General features: G+C 34.8%; 1 protein-coding gene and 1 pseudogene across 7 annotated transcripts; one reads left to right on the top strand and one right to left on the bottom strand.

The window, feature by feature from the left end:
• Positions 1-5,807: 5,807 nt before the first annotated feature.
• Positions 5,808-16,176, top strand: LOC107630140 (uncharacterized). Of its 7 annotated transcripts, none has more exons than XM_016333199.3 (20): positions 5,808-6,166; positions 6,264-6,352; positions 6,645-6,757; positions 6,845-6,899; positions 7,314-7,402; positions 7,704-7,770; positions 7,860-7,893; positions 8,151-8,251; positions 8,348-8,441; positions 8,532-8,611; positions 8,732-8,807; positions 8,935-8,978; positions 9,827-9,894; positions 10,830-10,915; positions 11,210-11,367; positions 11,467-12,799; positions 12,923-13,206; positions 14,174-14,380; positions 14,462-14,618; positions 15,673-16,176. In XM_016333199.3, the coding sequence occupies exons 1-20, from the start codon at positions 6,055-6,057 to the stop codon at positions 15,969-15,971; spliced, it is 3,546 nt and encodes a 1,181-aa protein (XP_016188685.1). In that variant the 5' UTR covers positions 5,808-6,054; the 3' UTR covers positions 15,972-16,176. The 7 variants fall into 7 exon arrangements, with proteins under 7 accessions (XP_016188685.1, XP_016188682.1, XP_020974170.1 ...); XM_016333196.3 differs by having other exon boundaries at positions 7,860-7,922; positions 8,081-8,251; XM_021118511.2 differs by having other exon boundaries at positions 5,811-6,166; positions 7,860-7,903; positions 8,081-8,251.
• A 474-nt stretch (positions 16,177-16,650) lies between these two features.
• LOC107632853 (putative CCR4-associated factor 1 homolog 11 pseudogene) lies at positions 16,651-17,629 on the bottom strand (annotated as a pseudogene).
• Positions 17,630-19,555: the final 1,926 nt, after the last annotated feature.

The raw sequence follows: 19,555 nt of genomic DNA, 5'->3' as shown, positions 1-19,555 counted from the left end.
AACAATAAGTGCTGCCTTAGGATATGTTGATGAAGGAGCAGCCACTTATATGACAGAAAAATGAGATTCACAAGTTGGGATCACATATCAGATAGCTCTAAACAAAACTTGCGAATACTTCTCTGCTTTGGATGGCACGATTCTGACCCACAAGGCACTCGGCCCTGAGAGAGCACTTTTTCACAGAATCATCACCCACATTCTGATGTCTCAGAGTGGTTCATACCACAGAGTAACCGTTTCTGATACTTTAGTGCTTTTTGCTATTATTACTTCATCTCCTATCTCTTTTGCATATCTCATGGTGAGACACATGTGGGAGTGTGCTAGAAGTAACAAAAAGGCTAATCTTCCTTATGGAATCTTTCTTACATGCATCTTTGAATATTTTAATGTTGATCTAACAAATGAGGATGTAGAAAATAAAGTTTCCACAATAAAGGGAGGAGGAGTTTCGGGCTCTAGGAAAGGCAAAGGGAAACGCTCTGTGCCAACTGCATATTCTGATAGTGATCTAGAAAGCTGCCCTACCGAGCCAGCAAAGGTTGGAGAATCCATCAAAGAAGTCTTCACTAAATTCTCCAATATGTCAAAATTAATGGTGCAATCCTATAAGGCTGCTCGAAAACAGGCGTATGAGAATGAAAAAGCCTGGACCAAATGCGAAGAAAGAGTGAATCTGATGCTTCAAAATCTTGAAGAGGAAATGAGGGCTGCCGATGAGGCTGATGCATCCGGCTCTGAGTATAACCTGTCTGATGATTGATCTATTTGTCTCTTGTTAAACTCTGGTTCTGTTTAGATTATTTTGGTATTTAGTAGGATGGTGGATACTTTGAACCTTTGTTATTTTGTTAAACTCTTGAATATTCTTATTCTAGTTCTATTTAAATGCATATCTTTGCTGTTTGTTCTTGCAGGTTCCCCATTGATGACAAAAGGGGGAGAAAAAGTTGAAAAAATTGAAAAAAAAAACGGGGGCTGAAATCACTTTTTTTATTCATGATCACCCCTGTGCATAAACTCTATGTTCCAATGATTATGGTCTGTTTTGTTGAAATGATTGCTGTATTTGGAACTTAGTTATGTTATGATAATTCTCTTGTGCTCTAATATGTTAGAAAATTTTTGCTCTGATATGATTCTGTTTAATTTGTTTGATTGAAAATGTTTTCCTTAAACTAAAAATTTTTTGCTCTGATATGATGGCTGAAAAATATTGTTCATTTAATCAAAATATTTGGCGGAAAATTGTTTGAGAATTATCAATTGTGTCTTTGTTTGCTATGCTATGTACTATGTACTCAAGCATTTTGTTTGTTATTGAGCAAAAAATTATTTATATGATAACAAATTAGTTTTGTTTATCACTTTACTTCTGCTCATAAATCAAGCTTTTCAACATTTCAAAATACTATGTTGAATACATGGTAGCTTTAGGCTTGATAAAAATGTTACAGGTAATGCTTCCCTTGATAAAACTCCAAATTAAATTAGTGATGATCAAACATTATCAATGTAACTAATTGCAAAGTTATTAATTTGATTTAATTCATATGTATTGATTAATAATTTTGTTATTATGCAGATTATGGATATTGGGCATAAAAGCAAATCAAAGCCCAATTGTGCTAAGAAAACATATTCAGTCTTGTGCATTAATTGTTATATTAAGTGGCTGAATTATGGTTATGATAATTGGGCCAGAATAAATACAAACAAGCCCAAAATAACATTTTGATGCAATACCACGGAACTTTGCATGCTTCCACGGATACCACATCCTTCATTTGATGGAATTCAAATTTTTGTTAAGTGGAGTTAATGCAGACATTGGAAACATAAGAGAGAAATAACAATTGATTTGATTGCTCTCATTAATGACACACGCTACTAAGCAAAAGGGAAGAAGGAAACTAAATTCATTTCATTATCTTTCCTAGTTACATTAAAAGTGTTTCAAATTCTCTCTCTTCTCTCTCCTTTCTCTCATCTCTGTTTCGGTCACTTCACAGGAAATATTGAAGCTAAGACAAGCTATCAGAAAGAAGAAGAAGCTAGTGGCAAGGCCATTGTGATGATGGCATTAAGAAAAAGAAAATCTGAAGTATGGTGTGGTTGAGATTTTTACCAAAAAAGATAAGATGTGGTGAAGTGATCTGAAGCTCTCTATACCAAAAATGGTGGAGATCCACTTCGGTCAGAGGAAGAAGATCCTTGGAAGCATGACTCGTCTCTACTTTTGATCAACCACCACAGGAGGTAGCTACTGTAGCTACGTGGAGGAAGAGGCAGAAGCTAGAGCAGATAGAGCTATCATCATCAAAAACTCATCAAGGGCTAGAAATCCTTCTTGGAGTGCAAGTTAAGATGGAAGGCCCGGATTGATGAAGATTGGTGACAAGGGAAGACACAGAGGTAATTGCATGTTGGGTTTTACATACGGTTATCTCTCCTCTCTCTCTGGCCGAACCGGTTTTTGCTTGAAGAAGAAGATGATTAGCTCGGTTCAAGAGTTTCAACCTTGGAGGCTTCCCCTTCTATAAATAAGGGAGAACGGCCAGGGCTTGAAAGCAAGGAAAAGAGTGAAAGCACAATGTTCTCATAGTTACCTAAGCGAACAGAAGTTCTTCTCCTTCAATGTGTTTCATTTTGTAATTTTTCAGTTTAGTTTTGTCTGTCTTGAGTCTCATGGAAAAAGGCAAACAGTGAGGTTTGTAAGAAAAAGAGCGAAAAAAGGCAGAGTATACAAAATTAAAAGAAAAAGTCATAGATGTCCTAGAGGTCCTTTGTACATCTGTGTTGTGTTTCATGATTCTGTGGGAATCCCTTTGCAAGTTGGGTTAGCACTTAGCCGTTGAAAGCTTGGTGGGTTACCAAGTCAAGTTCAGGATTAGAGTTAGATTCTGGACTTGTCCTGGATATGAAGGGTAGTTCCTAGGGAGAATTGGTGTATGTAATGATGATTATAGTGAAAATTTCATCATTGTTGTGATGGAGACTGGATGTAGACTGCATTGCACTTAGCAGCTGAACCAGGATACATTTTGGTGTGATTTTCTCTCTCTTCTACTCCATTTCTGTTTCTGCTGCATAGGAGACAAAACTAAAAAAATATCTCTTGGCTGGTTACGAGACAAAAAGAAAAAGTCTCTTGACTAGGCATGAGACAAAAACAAGAAATATCTCCTCAAGTGTGATAAAAGGACAACAAGAGTTATTAAGCGAAAAAGGGGCTAAGATTCAACCCCCCATTCTCTTAGCCACTGATAAACCGTAAAAAAATATCAATAAAATTTATTTTTTCTATTCTTTTAAATATGTTTATTCTTAAAATAATATTAAATATATTTTTCCTAAATAATAAATTAAAATAAAACAACATATATGATAATTATTAGTTGAAATAAAACATAAAATGAATATTTACCTATTTATTTTTTTATTTTTGCGAATACGCGGATACCAACACAAAATCCGCAATCCGATCCGATTAGCGTGCGGATTGAATCCATATTCGCAATTTTCGGATCGGATTCGGATAAATACCACGGATATACGGATCGAATCCGATCCATGAACACCCCTAATTGCTAGGATCCATCACTTGAAGGTAGAACAGGAGTCTCACATTTGAACTATTACCAAGGATTTGTATAAGTAAAATTCAATGAATTTAGGTCAATTTTCATTACGAGGAGCTTCTTCGGTAGGAAAACAATATTGTGGTGCTTCAAGCTCTATATATGACTCGTATGAAATTAACAAAAAAAATATTTAAATTAAAAAGGTAATACATTACAAAAAAAAAAAAAACGTTGAGTATTGTCAAAAAAATGAATAAATTTCGATGATAGTTTAAATACCATCAGAAACAATTAAATGATATAACTTTTGTTGGTAAATATTTATCATCGAATTTTATTCATTTGACGGATTATCAGCTTGAAAAATCAATAAGTTACCGGTGAATTCTTCTGACGATATTGTTGGCATCAAAAACTGTTATTTCGTGCACTGTTACTGTCAGATTATTCCTACAAATAATCTGACGGTAATCTCAATTTTTTTATTTTTTTATTTTTTAATTTGAAATACAATAGAAAAATATTAAAGAGTCATTAAAATTTATTATTTTTGACAATTATTTTTAGCCGTCAATCTAATTTTTTTAGTTTAGTAATTCAATAACATAGTTTAGTCCATATTTTTTTAATATTAACGACTAATTGATGAAAAAAAAATTCTAATGGTTCTTGTAGCATTTTTCGGACACAATATTATTACATTGCACCAAATTGAAAATTAATAAAAATATTTTTTGAACTTTTGCAGACAAAAATCTAGTATGCAGTCTTACAAATGATTATTCTGATTACTAAAGATCCAATGTATCAGCCAAAAAATTATTATAGATAAAAAAAATATTTTGAAGTTGTTCTATTTTAAAAGTTAATAGAATCTATAATGTCAATGTAAAATTACCAAAAAAAGAAATTATTTTTTCTTATAACCTAGATCATTCTGAGAGTACTGAAATTAATGTAAAATCACCAAACCATTCATACTGATTTGTTGGCGTGGTTTCGGTTTGGTTATAAGAATTTAGTTGGAAAGAAAAACCCAACAATCCCACCCATAAACCTAGGATGTCCATGGATCGGATTGTATCCGCAGATCCGCAGTAAATATTCGCATCCGATCCGAAAATTGCGGATACGATACGATCCGCAAATTGATCGGATCAGATCGGATCCGCACCCTTTGCGGATCGGATCACGGATATCTGCTCTACATCCGCGTATCCGATCCGCAGATCCGCACTATAATAATTAAAAAATAAATAAATATATATATGTTTGGTATTATATTTACTTGTTTGTATGTTTTAGTTAGTAATTATTATTCATATATTGTATTATTTTATTTTTGTTATTTAGAGAGAGTTTGATTAAAAATATTTTAGGAATAAATAAGTTTAAAAGTATGAAAGAAATATTTTTATCGAATTCTTTTACATAAAAATATGATTAAAAAGAGAAGGTTTAATTATGCAGATATATCGATATCTGATCCGATCCGATTCGCAAATGTACAGATCGGATCGGATCGAATCCGGCGGATATCATATCCGATCCGATCCGATGGAAAGTGTACGAATCAGATCGAATTTTCGCCCATATTCAATCCGATCCGATCCGCGCACACCCCTACATGATAAACCCCAGTTCTCTCGGCTCCTGATCCAAATTAAAGCTACAAACCTGGCTCCTCTTGTTTCCCACTAAACCCAACCTCCCAGTTCGCACGTGCCTCCATCTCTTGCCCCCGACAGCACACTCTCCGGCACGTGGTTTTTGCGGTAACATCTTGCTTGCTTCACGGACTCACAGTTCACACCACCCTCCTCCTTTTCCTTTTCACGATTCCATCTTTCACAATTCCAAGTTTTGTACCTTAAAATTAAAAAATAAAAAATACTAAATAAAATAAAATAAAAATAAGAGAAAAAGATAAATAGGTCTTTGATTTATTGTCTCGCAGACATTTTTGTCTCTAACCATTGACAAATATTTTTAAGTCTCTGACCTTCATAAAATTTGGACGGATCAGTCCGTCCGTCCATATGCCTTCGTCAGAGACTGATTCGTCAAAATGCCTCAGTCGGACTGATCTATCCAAATTCTGTGAAGGTCAAAAATTTAAAAATATTTTTCAATGATCAAGAACAAAAATATCCACAGAGCAAAAGGTCAGGGATCTATTTGTCCTTTTCTCTAAAAATAAACAGCCAGATTAAAAAAAGCACCGACCCGAATATGTACATCGAAACCCGGTTAGCCAGTATATTTTCCCCCTTTTTTTTCTTTTCCCATAATTATAATAATAATTTCAATACATGAATCTCCATTTGCATGATTTAATGTAAATCCAAAATCCAATGCAAATCTAATCTAATATACATAACGGTTCGGTTCTTCCACCGTTCCACGAGATTTTTTCTTCTTGTTCGGGGGGTGATTCCGAAGCTGGATCCGAAGGGAGGAGCTAGGCATGGAGTCGATCCTAGCGAGAGCTCTGGAGTACACTCTCAAGTATTGGCTCAAATCCTTCTCCAGAGAGCAGTTCAAGTTGCAGGGTCGCACTGTTCAGCTCTCCAATTTAGGTATTTCCACTTTGTAATTTATTTTGTATAATTTGTGTTAATTACAATAATAGTAACCATGATGATGATGATGATGATGATGATGATGATGGTTCAGATATAAATGGTGATGCATTGCATGCTAGCGTTGGATTGCCACCTGCACTCAATGTAACCACCGCCAAAGTTGGCAAATTGGAGATTATGGTTTGTGTTATCACTCTCTCACTATATTTTTTTTCTTTTTAAGGCTATGCTGTTTTGGTTCGTGAGAGTTACTAGTAAAATAGGTGGAAACTGGAAAAATGAAGATTTTGGAACTCAATGTTTTATGATTGTTTAGTTCAGCAATCATTAGCTCTTTCTAATTTTTATATCAATGTCTTCTTTAACCCTCTATGCTTATTTTATATAGCTTTTTTGACATTTTGCTTCTTCATTAGAAGTAGTTGTAATATAATTTATGGTTTTGATTAAATTCAATGTGCGAGTTTTCTAGCTACCGTCAGTGAGCAGTGTGCAGATAGAGCCAATTTTTGTGCAAATTGATCGGTTGGATTTGGTTCTAAAGGAGAATTCTGATTATGAAAGGCCGCCCGAGAATCATGCTAGGTAGTGAAAATTCTTATCTTGCTGAAAGTGTCTGAGAAATCTTGTTGTTCTCTTTAGCTAGTAAGTCTTTTATACTATTGTATGCAGCATCACGCCATCAAGTGCCTCTTCAAAGGGTAGTGGTTATGGTTTTGCTGATAAGGTTTGACACTATTACTACTAAGATTATGTTGTTATGTGTGGCTGAGTAACATCTACCATGTGTATTTTACTAGTTATCTGATGCTTGTAGTTGTTAAACTTTACAATGGATGTACACAATTGAAAATGGAAATGAAGACAGAAAACTATTGTTTAACAGAGTTGGGAGATTTGAATTGATTCACTTCATGCCTTAGCTGGACTCCACATTTTTCTATCTTTCTCCATCCTTTCAACTTTAACGTTGTTGCTATTGATTGTTGAGAGATTCTTATGCAGCATGAATATAAAGATCTATGAAGAGATACTAGTTTAGGATATGGATTAATAGTTTGCTGCAAATAGAAATAATTTGTCTGATGTGCATGTTCAATTTGAATGTTCCTCATTGCCGCTGACTGTGGACTTCCATCAGATTTCAGATGGAATGACTATACAAATTCAAACAGTTAATTTATTACTTGAAACTCATGGGGGTGCCCGTCCCCAAGGGGGAGCAGCATGGTAAGTTCTTCTTACCAGTATTCTGAATTGTTTATCTACTTTAGTTTATTTATGCTCTGCAGTCATTGTCATGTATCGATAAATTGAATTGAAATCAATATTTATATCTTCTTTGCTGGGTTTGGTCATTAGTGCAGTATTTGGTCTGCATTCATTGCAATAGAGTTTAATGATAGTGCATGTTTTTATAGGGTAGCTTTACAGATAAACCTGATGGACTGTTCGTCCTCTTTGACCGAAAAACTATGTTATAAATTTATCCGAAACTTATCCATAAGTATCCCTATATCTCTGGCTGTAGGGCACCTCCTATGGCATCTGTCACCATACGCAATTTGTTGCTGTATACAACAAATGAAAGCTGGGAGGTAATTATGCTTCGGCTCGTGCTTACAATTAATTTGGGACCCTTGGTATAAATATTATTGAAGATTTTTTTGTCCGTTTGCATTATCAGGTTGTAAATCTTAAGGCGGCAAGGGAGTTCTCAAGTAATACGAAGTATATATATGTATTCAAAGTACTGCATTACGCCTTTCATTTTATATCTTATGTGTGTATGACCGATATTGGGATACATTACCTTCTAAATATTGATATTCTATATCATCTCTATACATTCATTGGTATTTCTCACTATGTATAATAATTCTTATCCGCCCCCCTCCCTATCTTCAGAAACTGGAGTGGGAATCTTTGTCTATTGATCTTTTGCCTCATCCTGACATGTTCACGGATGATACTTTAGGCCGCTCTCAAGAGCGAGCAAACATGAGAGATGATGATGGTGCAAAACGAGTATTCTTTGGAGGGGAGCGTTTTTTAGAAGGAATATCAGGAGAAGCATATGTATAGTTCCTCTAATCAACTTTATTATAATCTACTTTCTTCTAAAAGTTTAAGATTCCTGACTCATGAAATGTGACTGTGCTTGCTATTTCCCAGATCACAATTCAGAGAACAGTCTCCAACAGTCCACTTGGGCTTGAGGTTCAGTTGCACATTACAGAAGCCCTTTGCCCTGCATTAAGTGAGCCAGGTAATTAAAAGGACACTTTTTACATGTGTCCACATTGAATCGATACAAGTGGCACAGATGATGTATGAAGTTAATATATTATGTGTGCAGGACTTCGTGCACTTCTCCGCTTTATGACAGGATTATCTGTCTGTCTAAACAGGGGAGATGTAAATTTGAAGGCCCAGAAGGTTTCAATTGCCTTAACTTTTCCTACCTTTGAGAAAATCAGTTTTCAGAAGCTTGTTGTTGGACAAAGCTCTTCTATTATTCTAGCTTTTTGAGTCGTCTTTGAATTTGAATCATGACAGAGATCTACTGAAGCTGCTGGGCGCTCTCTTGTCTCAGTTGTTGTGGACCACATATTTATTTGCATCAAAGATTCTGGTATATCTGCAACCTTTTACATTATTTGATTTTAATCTCCTTTACTCAGGATCAAATATCCTAGAGCTAATAGTTTATGCATATACATGGCATACAAAATGATCATACAATTGCCATTAATTTGCAGAGTTCCAGCTTGAACTATTAATGCAGTCCCTTTTTCTGTCTCGGGTAATTTCCTTGATTATATTCGTTTTTGTGTCTTTATTTACGAATCATTCTTCCCTTCCTGGTATCGTTTGCGTCACTTGTTGATGCCATAGAATATGTATAGGGAAAGGAGGATTTATAACATGCATGGAATGATGTAAGTGTTTAAAAGTAAAAACAAAAATAAACCGAAAATATGAGTGCAAGCTAAAATCTGCATGCAAAATAAAATTCCTAACCCTAATTAAAGTAATAAACATAGTACAATTGGCAAATGACAAATAACAAAATCCTTCCTTAATGACATTCCATATTATATTCTGAAGATCATTTTAAGGTACATTAAATATGCAGGATATATTGAATTTATTCTGAGATATTCTGACATTATTCTTCATAATCGATGCTACATTACTCTTATATCTAGTAGGTACAATATAATCAACTAGAAAAAGTTCCTCTAAAAGGAGAATGTAAGGGTGTATCCACCGTTGAATCATTTTGTGAGTTATGATTACAATACTTTTGTTGATCTAGTGGTACATAAACATAAACCGTTGCCTTCATATTTGAAAAGCAAGCTGACTCTAGAAGAATGCCTTCTTTACAAGAGGTATAGTGATGTTCATGAGGCCTTTGACAACAAGATAGGAGGTAACCATGGTTAATACCTTAGGGCATAGTTGTCTTGCATGTTTATCTTGGATGATCTTATTCAGCATTTGCTGATTAGAAATACATTAATGAAAAAATGTTTATCTAGTTCTCTATGCATTGGCAAGTTGCCATGTCTATTGGTCCTTTGATGTGCCATAGTTTTTCTGGCATCCCTTGGGGAACAATTAATTGTTTATATATTTTCCTTGCAGGCAAGTCTTTCGGAGGGAGAAAATGACAGTAGTTTGACCAGGATTACCATTGCAGGTCTATTTTTAAGGTTTGTGTTATATGCTCTGCCCGAATAACTATTGAAAGGATTAAGTAATTAACTAAACTTGTTTTGCTCAAGGGTCTTTCACATTGTTTATCAGTGTTAATAGGACTTTAAGTCAAGTGGAAACTATATACAAACTAATCTAAAAGGGTTTAAATTAAAATAGGGTGTTTTGGTTTTAGTCCCTCAAAATAAATTTCTTGGTGTTTGTTACCACGTTTTTCCAATATTTGGTTCTTAGTCCTGCTGTTCTAAACTTTGATCATTGCAAGTCCAATATTAGTCCTTACATATATTGGAAGTTTTTTCTTCGGTCCTTGTAAACCTTCTTTTGGATTTTATAACATCACCACTTAATAGTGCTGGCCTAATAATAGAGACCAAAAACATAATGCTGGAACAAAACTCAGACCCAAAGAAAGAAAAGGTTGAGGGACAAAGATCACAATGACTTATAGATATTAAAAATATCTTTAAGCCATCTGGGACAGGGTTGGTGTCTTGCTTCTACTTGGTGCATCTTGGAGAGGTTGGAAAGTTTTTATTGTTCTAATGAATATTGTCAAGCTAATCTTTGTATTGAGGATCTCTTGTCCTCCACCTTGTTTGCATTATCCTTCTCCCCTAACATTAATATTTCTTCCTTTAACAAGGAAAGAAATGAAAAAGAAAAGGAAAAACATTTTAGTGAATGTGAAAAATATTGGGAATGGGTGGTGGCCTGTGTGGCACCTATAACTTTTGTTGTTAGATATATTTGGTTGGCTCTTGAGCAAATAATTTCATTCAGAATGGGAAACAAGAAATCAAACTATTAGCAATGTGCCCTACTTGGTTGTTTTAGTCTGCTATAGTCATAATGATGGTTTCATTTTTCCATGCTGACTGTTGAAATAGTTTTCACTGTTACTAAATTGTATATGTTTCTTGAAATGCAGTGACAAGTTTTCACACCCGCCATGTACGTTAGTGCAGCCATCTATGCATTCTGTTAAAAGAGAGTCTTTTCATGTGCCAGAATTCGGTAATGCTTTATTAACTTAATTTTGCAATGCTGATAAGGATAATTTTGTTTCGGTGTTGTCCAGTAATGTGTTGTGAATTTAATGAAAAAGTTAGACAATGATAGCATTACATTTATTTAATATTACATAGCTTCACATTAATGATAACAACAACAACAACAAAGTCTTGTCCTACTAAATGAGGATTACTACAAGGATCAAGTGACACCATTGTGCCTGTTACAAATGATGCCTGAACTCAGCCATTCCTTGCTTGATTAAATTTATTCAATCCCATTTTCTCCCTCCTGCAGCTAGAAGCTTTTGCCCTCCAATATATCCACTTGGAGAACAGCAGTGGCAATTGATTGAGGGAACTCCTCTAATCTGCCTTCATTCCCTTCAGATTGTGCCTTCTCCACTTCCACCAGTTTTTGCTTCTCAAACAGTTATTGACTGTCAGCCTCTTATGGTATGTGTAATTTATTTCAACAAGTAACTTGCCTGCTATGCCTATATATTTGCTACGGTCGTAGATTATGTTCTTTATTGATCTTTCTTTATTTTCCAGATTCATCTTCAGGAAGAAGCTTGCCTTAGAATATCTTCTTTCTTAGCTGATAGAATTGTTGTCAATTCTGGTGATATTTTACCAGATTCCTCAATAAACTCTCTTTTCTTCACTCTCAGTGGACTGGATATTATGGTTCCTCTGGACAAGGCCCAGTTGGATATTTCTAAAAGCAACACAGATAATGTAGTCCAAACCTCCTTTGCTGGTGCAAGGCTTCATATTGAAGACTTTTCATATATAGATTCACCATCAATGAAACTAAGAATGCTTAAACTGGATAAGGATCCTGCTTGTTTCTGTCTTTGGGAAGGTCAACCAATTGATGCTAGCCAGAGAAAGTGGAGTGCCAGAGCAGCCCAGATTACTTTATCTCTGGAAGCATGTACTGGCCCACCTGCACGTCAAAATTCTCTTGGATGGACCACAGGACTATGGAGATGTGTTGTTCTGAAAGGTGCTTGGATTGAAGTAGCTATGACAACTGCCGATGGCAGTCCATTGTTAAAGGTTCCTCCTCCAGGAGGTATTGTGAGAGTTGGTGTTGCTTGTGAACAGTTTCTGTCCAATAGTTCTGTTGAACAATTATTTTTTATCTTGGATCTTTACGTGTATTTTGGGAGAGTTAGTGAGAAAATAGCAGTGGCTGGAAAAAGGAAACAATTGGAGGGGGTTAAGAACAAATCTTCTAGCGAAAAGTTAATGGACATAACTCCTAGTGACAGTGCTGTAAGTTTAGCAGTTAAAGACCTTCAACTTCGATTTCTTGAGTCTTCACCATTGAATGTCGAGGGAATGCCTCTAGTGCAGTTTGTTGGAAATGATTTGTTAATTAGTGCCACTCATAGAACCTTTGGTGGTGTTATTGTTATTTCGTCCACCTCACGCTGGGAGAGTGTTCAGATAGATTGCGTGGATGCTGAGAAGCACATAGCAGGAGAGAATGGCTCATTCTTAAGTTCTGGAGAAAATATTCCTTCAAGCAGTGGAGACTGTCAACTGAGAACTGTATTCTGGATACATAACAAGAGGAACCATCTATTGAACAGAAATGCTCCTTCAATCCCTTTTCTGGATGTAAACATGGTGCATGTCATACCATTGGGGGAACAAGATAGAGAGTCTCATTGTTTGAATGGCTCAGCTTCTGTATCTGGTATTCGTCTTGGTGGGGGAATGAACTATGCTGAAGTCCTCCTACATCAATTTGGAATACTTGGTCCTGATGGTGGTCCTGGGAAGGGTCTTTGTAAAGGCTTAGAAAAGTTACAGGCAGGACCATTGGCAACAATTTTCAAGACAACGCCTCCCGATGTTGATAATTCAGAAGATGGTATGAACAGTGTTACCTTATTTTTCATAGCCAATATATTTGCTATATGTTGTGATTTCTTCTTTGTTCATGTTCTGTGTTTGTTTTTATAAATTGTTTGCTTATTAGTCAATTATATGCCAGGAAGTTTGAGCAAAGGGAAAGAAACCAGTTTTCCAAAATTGAAGAAGCCAGATAATGTGGATATAACCATAGAATTGAGAGACTGGTTATTTGCTCTTGAAGGGGCACAAGAGATGGCTGAAAGGTGGTGGATATCTAGCCCAGAAAATGTAAGTAGAGAAGAGAGGTGTTGGCACACAACTTTCCAAAGTTTGCAAGTAATTACAAGAAGCAGCCCAAAGAATGTTCTGGGTGAAAAAGCGCCAGCACGTAGAAAACAACAGTATCCTGTGGAACGGGTTACAGTAAGGACACAATTATTTCTTCTTCAATATTTAGTGCTATTTATCTATAAGTCGCAGCACCACTCTTTGGAATTAAGGATTTCTTGATGCTTTGAAGAATATAGTATTTTTTTTTTCAATTCATCTTATCCGACAGCATATCCAGATAGATTTTCCACGCTGCAGTTAATGATTTAATTAGTCTTGCATAAATAACATTGAGAAACTTGGCTAGTTTATTTCTAAATTGAATTTGTGCCCTTGGTATACTAAAATTATAATATAACGGAGTACTAAATTCAATCTATGGCTGCTTGGATGTCGAGTCAGTGGCTGCAATTTTTGTTTATTCTGTGTGACATACTCTTGTCAAAAATCAATTTGGAAATTATTATTTTAACTATGACTTAAATCATCAATCCATGTCAATAAGATTCAATAACATTTTGACACTAGTTATTGATTTCCTAAGTCTTCTGTCCTGGAATTAGCAGTGTAGAGGTTTGCAATAAAGCACAACATGGGAAATTAAAGTGAAATGGAAGAAGCTGAGTGATGCTATGAGTGTTATTTGTGATAAAAATCTACCACTCAAGTTTAAAGAGAAAAAATTTATGGCACCGCTAGACATGAGAAAAAGTTGGGTTAGTGGAAGTTCTAGTAAGTAGATTAGATTAGGCTGAGGGTAGCTTAATAGTGAAAGATAGGGGAGACCAAGCACACCTACATGAAAAAGCATTTAGATGAATTTAGATTTTTACGATGAGACATGGTCCATAAGAAGACACTAGCGTAGTCCATGCAATCGAGCTTAACACACTGAGATAAGGTTTAGTGGTGGCTGTGTTGATAGGGTTGTCAACAATTGTTTACTTGCACTGGAAGTCTTAAAAATAAACTGAAACTCAGATACTAATTGATGATATCGCTGTGCAATTTGTCGTTGTCTTTCCTGTTATTAAGGTGTGTTCTGTCGTACCTCTTACAGGTTGGAATCCAAGGGCTGCAGATCATGAAGCCGCAGAGACCGAAAGAGATTCATTTGTCAAAATCAATTGCAAATGGTGCTAAAGAAGTTAACGGCACTGCTACAGGAATTTGTCTTCAGCTGGATTTGGTATCAAGTGAGGATAATGTTGAAGTTGAAATGGCTAATTGGGAAGTGGAAAATCTAAAGTTCACTGTTAAGCAACCGGTAATGGGAATTCCATATTTAATCATAACCTCATTGTCTCTCTCTTTATTATCATTGTGTGATTAAGATTTTACTATGCAGATAGAGGTGGTTTTAACCAGTGATGAGGCTCAACACCTTACTTTTCTGTGCAAATCTGAAGTTGATTCCATGGGCCGGATAGCAGCTGGAATTCTAAGAGTGCTTAAGCTCGAAGGTTCGGTCGGCCATTCTGTAATGGATCAACTAGGCAACTTAGGTAGGTGCCAAATTTTCTCACTTATATATGCTTTTATTTAATAATAAATCCTTATTAAGTTATAGTGGCGATCATTCGTTGCTACATAAATGTTTCATCTTTAGGAAAGCTATGAAGGGAAAAAGATGCATTTAAGATGTTGACTGTAGCATTCTTGATTGACAATGGATTTTAGTGAGGCTTAGTGTATGGATCAAAGATGTTGACATTGAGGGTTTCAAACAGAGAAGGAGAGAGGAAGAGAATAAAGACTACGAAATAATATTAAATACACTAATATGATTATGTTGTGTTGTGTTACAACGGTACAGTAATTCTATATAATAGTAGCAAAACCCTAATCATACATAAGGAAATGATCTCGCAATAAAAGATAATACCAAAACTAATACCAAGATATTTGATATTCTAGAGAAATGAAGATATTATATGATATATTCGTTTTTCTAATAAAAGAAAATAATGTTTTAAGAAGAGTAGCTTAAAATTCTTTATTCTTTAGGAAAACAACCGAAAATTGACTCAAAAGTCAAAACCAAGGTATCTCGATTATGTGGTTGTTAAAGTGATCTAACTTCTGCTGGCAATCATATTTGATTTACTAGAAAGAGATTGTTTTTATTGAACTTGTGCACATGGTGAAATTTGAACTATATTTGTGCTAGCTACTCGGCAGGTTTCTCCTAGATCGGAAACTTTGGTGTGTTTGGATTTGAATTTTTAAAGCAATATAATTCACTTTTGATATATCTGTATAGTTTTTTTTTAAAAAATAATCTAAATCTCAAAACAATCTCAGTTCCAGATTTTTGGCAGAAACCTGATAATGTATGTCTAAGAAAATCATATTTTAGCTTTTTCAGTTGGATAACAAATTTAAGTTGTAAAATCATTTTTTTTTTTCAGAATTTGAAACAAACACTAATTGTGGGCCTAGTAAACTGTAACTTTGAGCACATTATAGAACATGGGCTATCTTTTAATATTACAGTCTTTTTATGAAACTCGTACGTTTTCCATTATCTTTCTTTAGTAACTTTGTGATGGCATGCAGGAAGTGAAGGCATTGACAAGATTTTCTCTCCTAAGCATAGCAGAGATGATAGTGTCCACAATAGAGGATTTTGTCCATCACCGAAGCTGGTAAGCAAAAGCTTGCACAAATCAACGATGGAACCGACATTAACTTTGCTCGAGGAAGCAGTTGCAGATTCACAGGAAAAGATCAATGCCTTAATCAGTGATTTTGGTATTTCAGAGTCCTCTGGGCAGCAACTTACCATTGCTAAAGAACTCAGTCAAAAGATTGAATCAATGGAGGGTTTATTGAAGCAATTACGGAATAAAACTTAAGACCTATTCATATTTGTATGTAACTAGAATTTATGATTGTCCTTTTTCTTTATTGATATATTTTACATAAGTCACAATTCATTTTGTATATAGCAAAGAAGATCATATTGCTCAGTGTTGTATAAAATAGTTAGAAATTAGGACTCTTCATTATTGTAAGAAAAATTTTGTTTGGTTGAGCCTGTAGTGCTAAATAACAATTTTGGTAGCTTGCCGTCATCTCATGAAATTTTCTTTTGGATGTTTTAATTTGTTCATGTGTAATACTGTATTCAGAAAATATTTAATTAATATTTATTAAGTTAAAATTGCTTTAGATAATAGATAGTATGTTTATTGTGTTCATTTATATTGTGTGAATATATGCCCTACAACAATACAGAAAAATGTTTTCACCATAAAGAATTTGCTGTAATACTGCGCCTCCTTAGTGACTCTCAGTAAGATGATGAACCCAATAATAAGATCTTAATATGTTTGCTAAATCTTCAAAAGAAAATAATAATGAAAGTCTATTGAAAGTTGTGTCTAAACTCAAATACAAACTTGATCACTGTGAGAGTCATAGACAGAATAATAAAACAACCAATTCAAGTGTTATAAAATAACGGTCATATCCAAAAAATAACCACTTGATGCTACGTTGTAATTCATAGAAAGTATTAAGCTTCTGCAATTTCTAACCCAAAAAATACATTAACATATTCCCTAAACCCATCATCATTAACCAAAAAATAAGTTTCTCTAATCTTGTGAAAGGTGTGGCAGCAGCCTGATGACACTTCCCAGCAACTCGGTCCAGTTGAAGTGTGTCAGCCACCTTTTCCAAACCACCATAAAGGCCATTGCAGAACCTCATCACATGCTTCACATCATAAGCATTTCCCCCAAACAGCTCCTTCACAATCTCCAAGAACTCCTCCAAGCGCGTCGAAGAACACCCCCATGTCAGAATCTTCACCAAATATCCAATATCATAAGCACCATGGAATGTGACCATTGTCAGTGCTTTGTTGAACAGCAGCCCGGATGCTGCTGCCAACTTCGCAAAATGCACTGAAGAAACTCTGGCCACTGCATTGCGTGCAAAGTCGATGCCCTGGCTGCATAAGAGTGCCACAGAGTCCTTTGCGTGAATGTCACGTATGAGGTTGAAGTCTCTGAAATTGAACTCCAGATGTAGTGAGTTTTGTTGTTGGTTCCTATGTGAGGGAGGTTGCCGTGCTCTTCTGAGCGAGTGAGTTCAAGCTGAATAATTTTGAGCGCGTCCACGTTGGCCTTCATGACTTGGTAAGTTTCCTCTCGGACAATCTTGGTGGGGGATGGATGACTACGCTGGAGATTCAGTGTCAATGGAGACAAATAGATATTTGTCAATCAGGCTGCTTATGATTCGGAACTCGGAGGCAGCCCACACTTGCCTGATCACAACCGAGCTGTTGGGACTAGGCTCTAGAAGCGCAGCTGTTACACAAACCTTGGTTGAGCAGCGCGCGATAAAATGGCGGAAAACCAACAACCATGGACGGTGTCATCAGAAAAAACTCTCGGTCATTTTTATAGTCATTCTTGTTCGTCATCGACCCTCGTCATTCTTGTATATATGGTCGTGCTATTTCTAACTTAACCTTGGAAAGCAACTCTGTTAAATTCTTAGAAGTTGAAAAAAAAGATAGTTCAAAGGTATGATTGTTGATCACGTAAGAAAAATAGAAGAAGAAAAGACCAATGTATTGTATAATATATGCACTAAGGTTTTATAAACTAAGCACTTGTTTAATGTGAACAACTATAGAATTAAAGATTTAGATTTATTAATTGCAAATTGTTTTTTAGATTTTACATTTATTTGATTTGATTTGTCCTGATTTAATTTAACACAAATATATTTATTTGATTGATTCTATTATTAAAAGCTATTGTGTGCCAATGAGTAATAGCTCAAATGGCATAGTCTCCCCATACTCAATTAAAAAGTTACGGGTTCGAGTCTCCTATCTTTGATAAAAAAAAAAAAAAAACTATTGTGAAAATATGTTTTTGTGGAGTTTGAATGCAAAGTGTGTGCTTGTATGAGTGAATTGGAAACGGTACACTACCTTTTCTTTGACGGAGTTCCTTTAAGAAATGTTTTGAGGCTTGGGTGGATAGGGGTATGAGTAAGAAAGGGTCCATGGGAAGAGTATTAAGTTTCTACGTTATTTAATGATGTATTTAAGTTTCTGATTTTGTGTTGCTATGGTTTCTTTAGGTATGATTTCTTTAGGTGCTGTTTACTAGTTGTCTAGGATTTTGCTATTAACTATTTATTTAGAGAAAGTCTAGAAGATTAATTAGTGGTCCATTTAACTAGAGTCAATTAGGATAAAAATAGTTCTAAAAATAAAAATCAATGTAATGTATATTACACTGCATCAATGTCCAATTGTTTAATGTGAACAATGACAACATTAAGAATTTAGATTTATTAATTACAAACTTGATTTGTTTTGATTTAATTTAGAGTATTACTATATATACAAATCTTTTTGGCATACAAATTATATAAGTTAATCTTAACCCAACAAAATTTACTTACATAACACACGTTTGAAATCACGTTGTTTCTCTTTGTATCCCGCGTTGCTCCTCCTCCTCTTCCTCCTCCTCCTCCTTCTTCTTCTTCTTCTTCTTTGCATTTCTCTTCCTTTTTCTTCGCGTGTTTCATCTTCATCGTTATTTTTTTATTATGTTGTTGTTGCATTTTTTTCCTCCTCTTCTTTCTATTGATTTTGCAACATTATGTATTTTTTTTTTTGTTTTATTTTTTCCTCCCAAAAAGAATTATGAGAATAGGAAATAAGAAGATGAAAAAGAAGAAGCAACAAAAGATGAAAAGGAGGAAGAGAGAGTTTTGAATTATGCAGAACTTATTAGTACACATACACCAAAAATTCTTAAACAATACACTCAAATATTTTTGTATTACACCCAAATATTTTTGTGTTACACCCAAATTTTCTGCAAATACAGAAAAATATTTTCTCTAATGCTACATTTTCTTCTTTTTTTAGTTGAATGGATGTAAGTTCATCATCTTTCAAGTAATTTTGCAGCATTATGTGTTTCTTGTTCTTCTTTGCTTGATTTTTTTATTTTTATCTTGTTAAGAGAGTAAAACAAGAAGAAACTTGAGAAGGTAAAACAAAAAGAAAAAGATGAATAAGAAAAAAAGAAGAAGAAGATGGTGATAATGATGAAAAAAGAAGAAGCAGTAACAGAAGATGAGGAGGAGAAAGAGGAAGACGAAAGGTTTTGAATTATGCAGAACTTATCAGCACATATACACCGAAAATTTTTAAACGATACACTCAAAAATCTTCGTGTTATACCTAAATATCATCGTGTTGCACCCAAATTTGCTGCAAATACAGAAAAATATTTCCTCTAATGCTGCATTTTTTTCTTCTTTTTTTCCTTATTTCTTTCTTTCTTTTAGTTGAATGGATGTAAGTTCATCATCTTCCAAGTAATTTTGTACCATTATGTGTTTCTTCTTCTCTGTTTGATTTTTTTTTGTTTTCATTCTTTTTAAGAGAGTAAAA

The sequence above is a fragment of the Arachis ipaensis genome, chromosome B3 (assembly GCF_059453495.1).
Source record: "Arachis ipaensis isolate K30076 ecotype BB chromosome B3, ASM5945349v1, whole genome shotgun sequence".
In the NCBI taxonomy this organism is placed as follows: Eukaryota; Viridiplantae; Streptophyta; class Magnoliopsida; order Fabales; family Fabaceae; genus Arachis; species Arachis ipaensis.
This window is presented reverse-complemented; position numbering and strand designations above follow the sequence as displayed.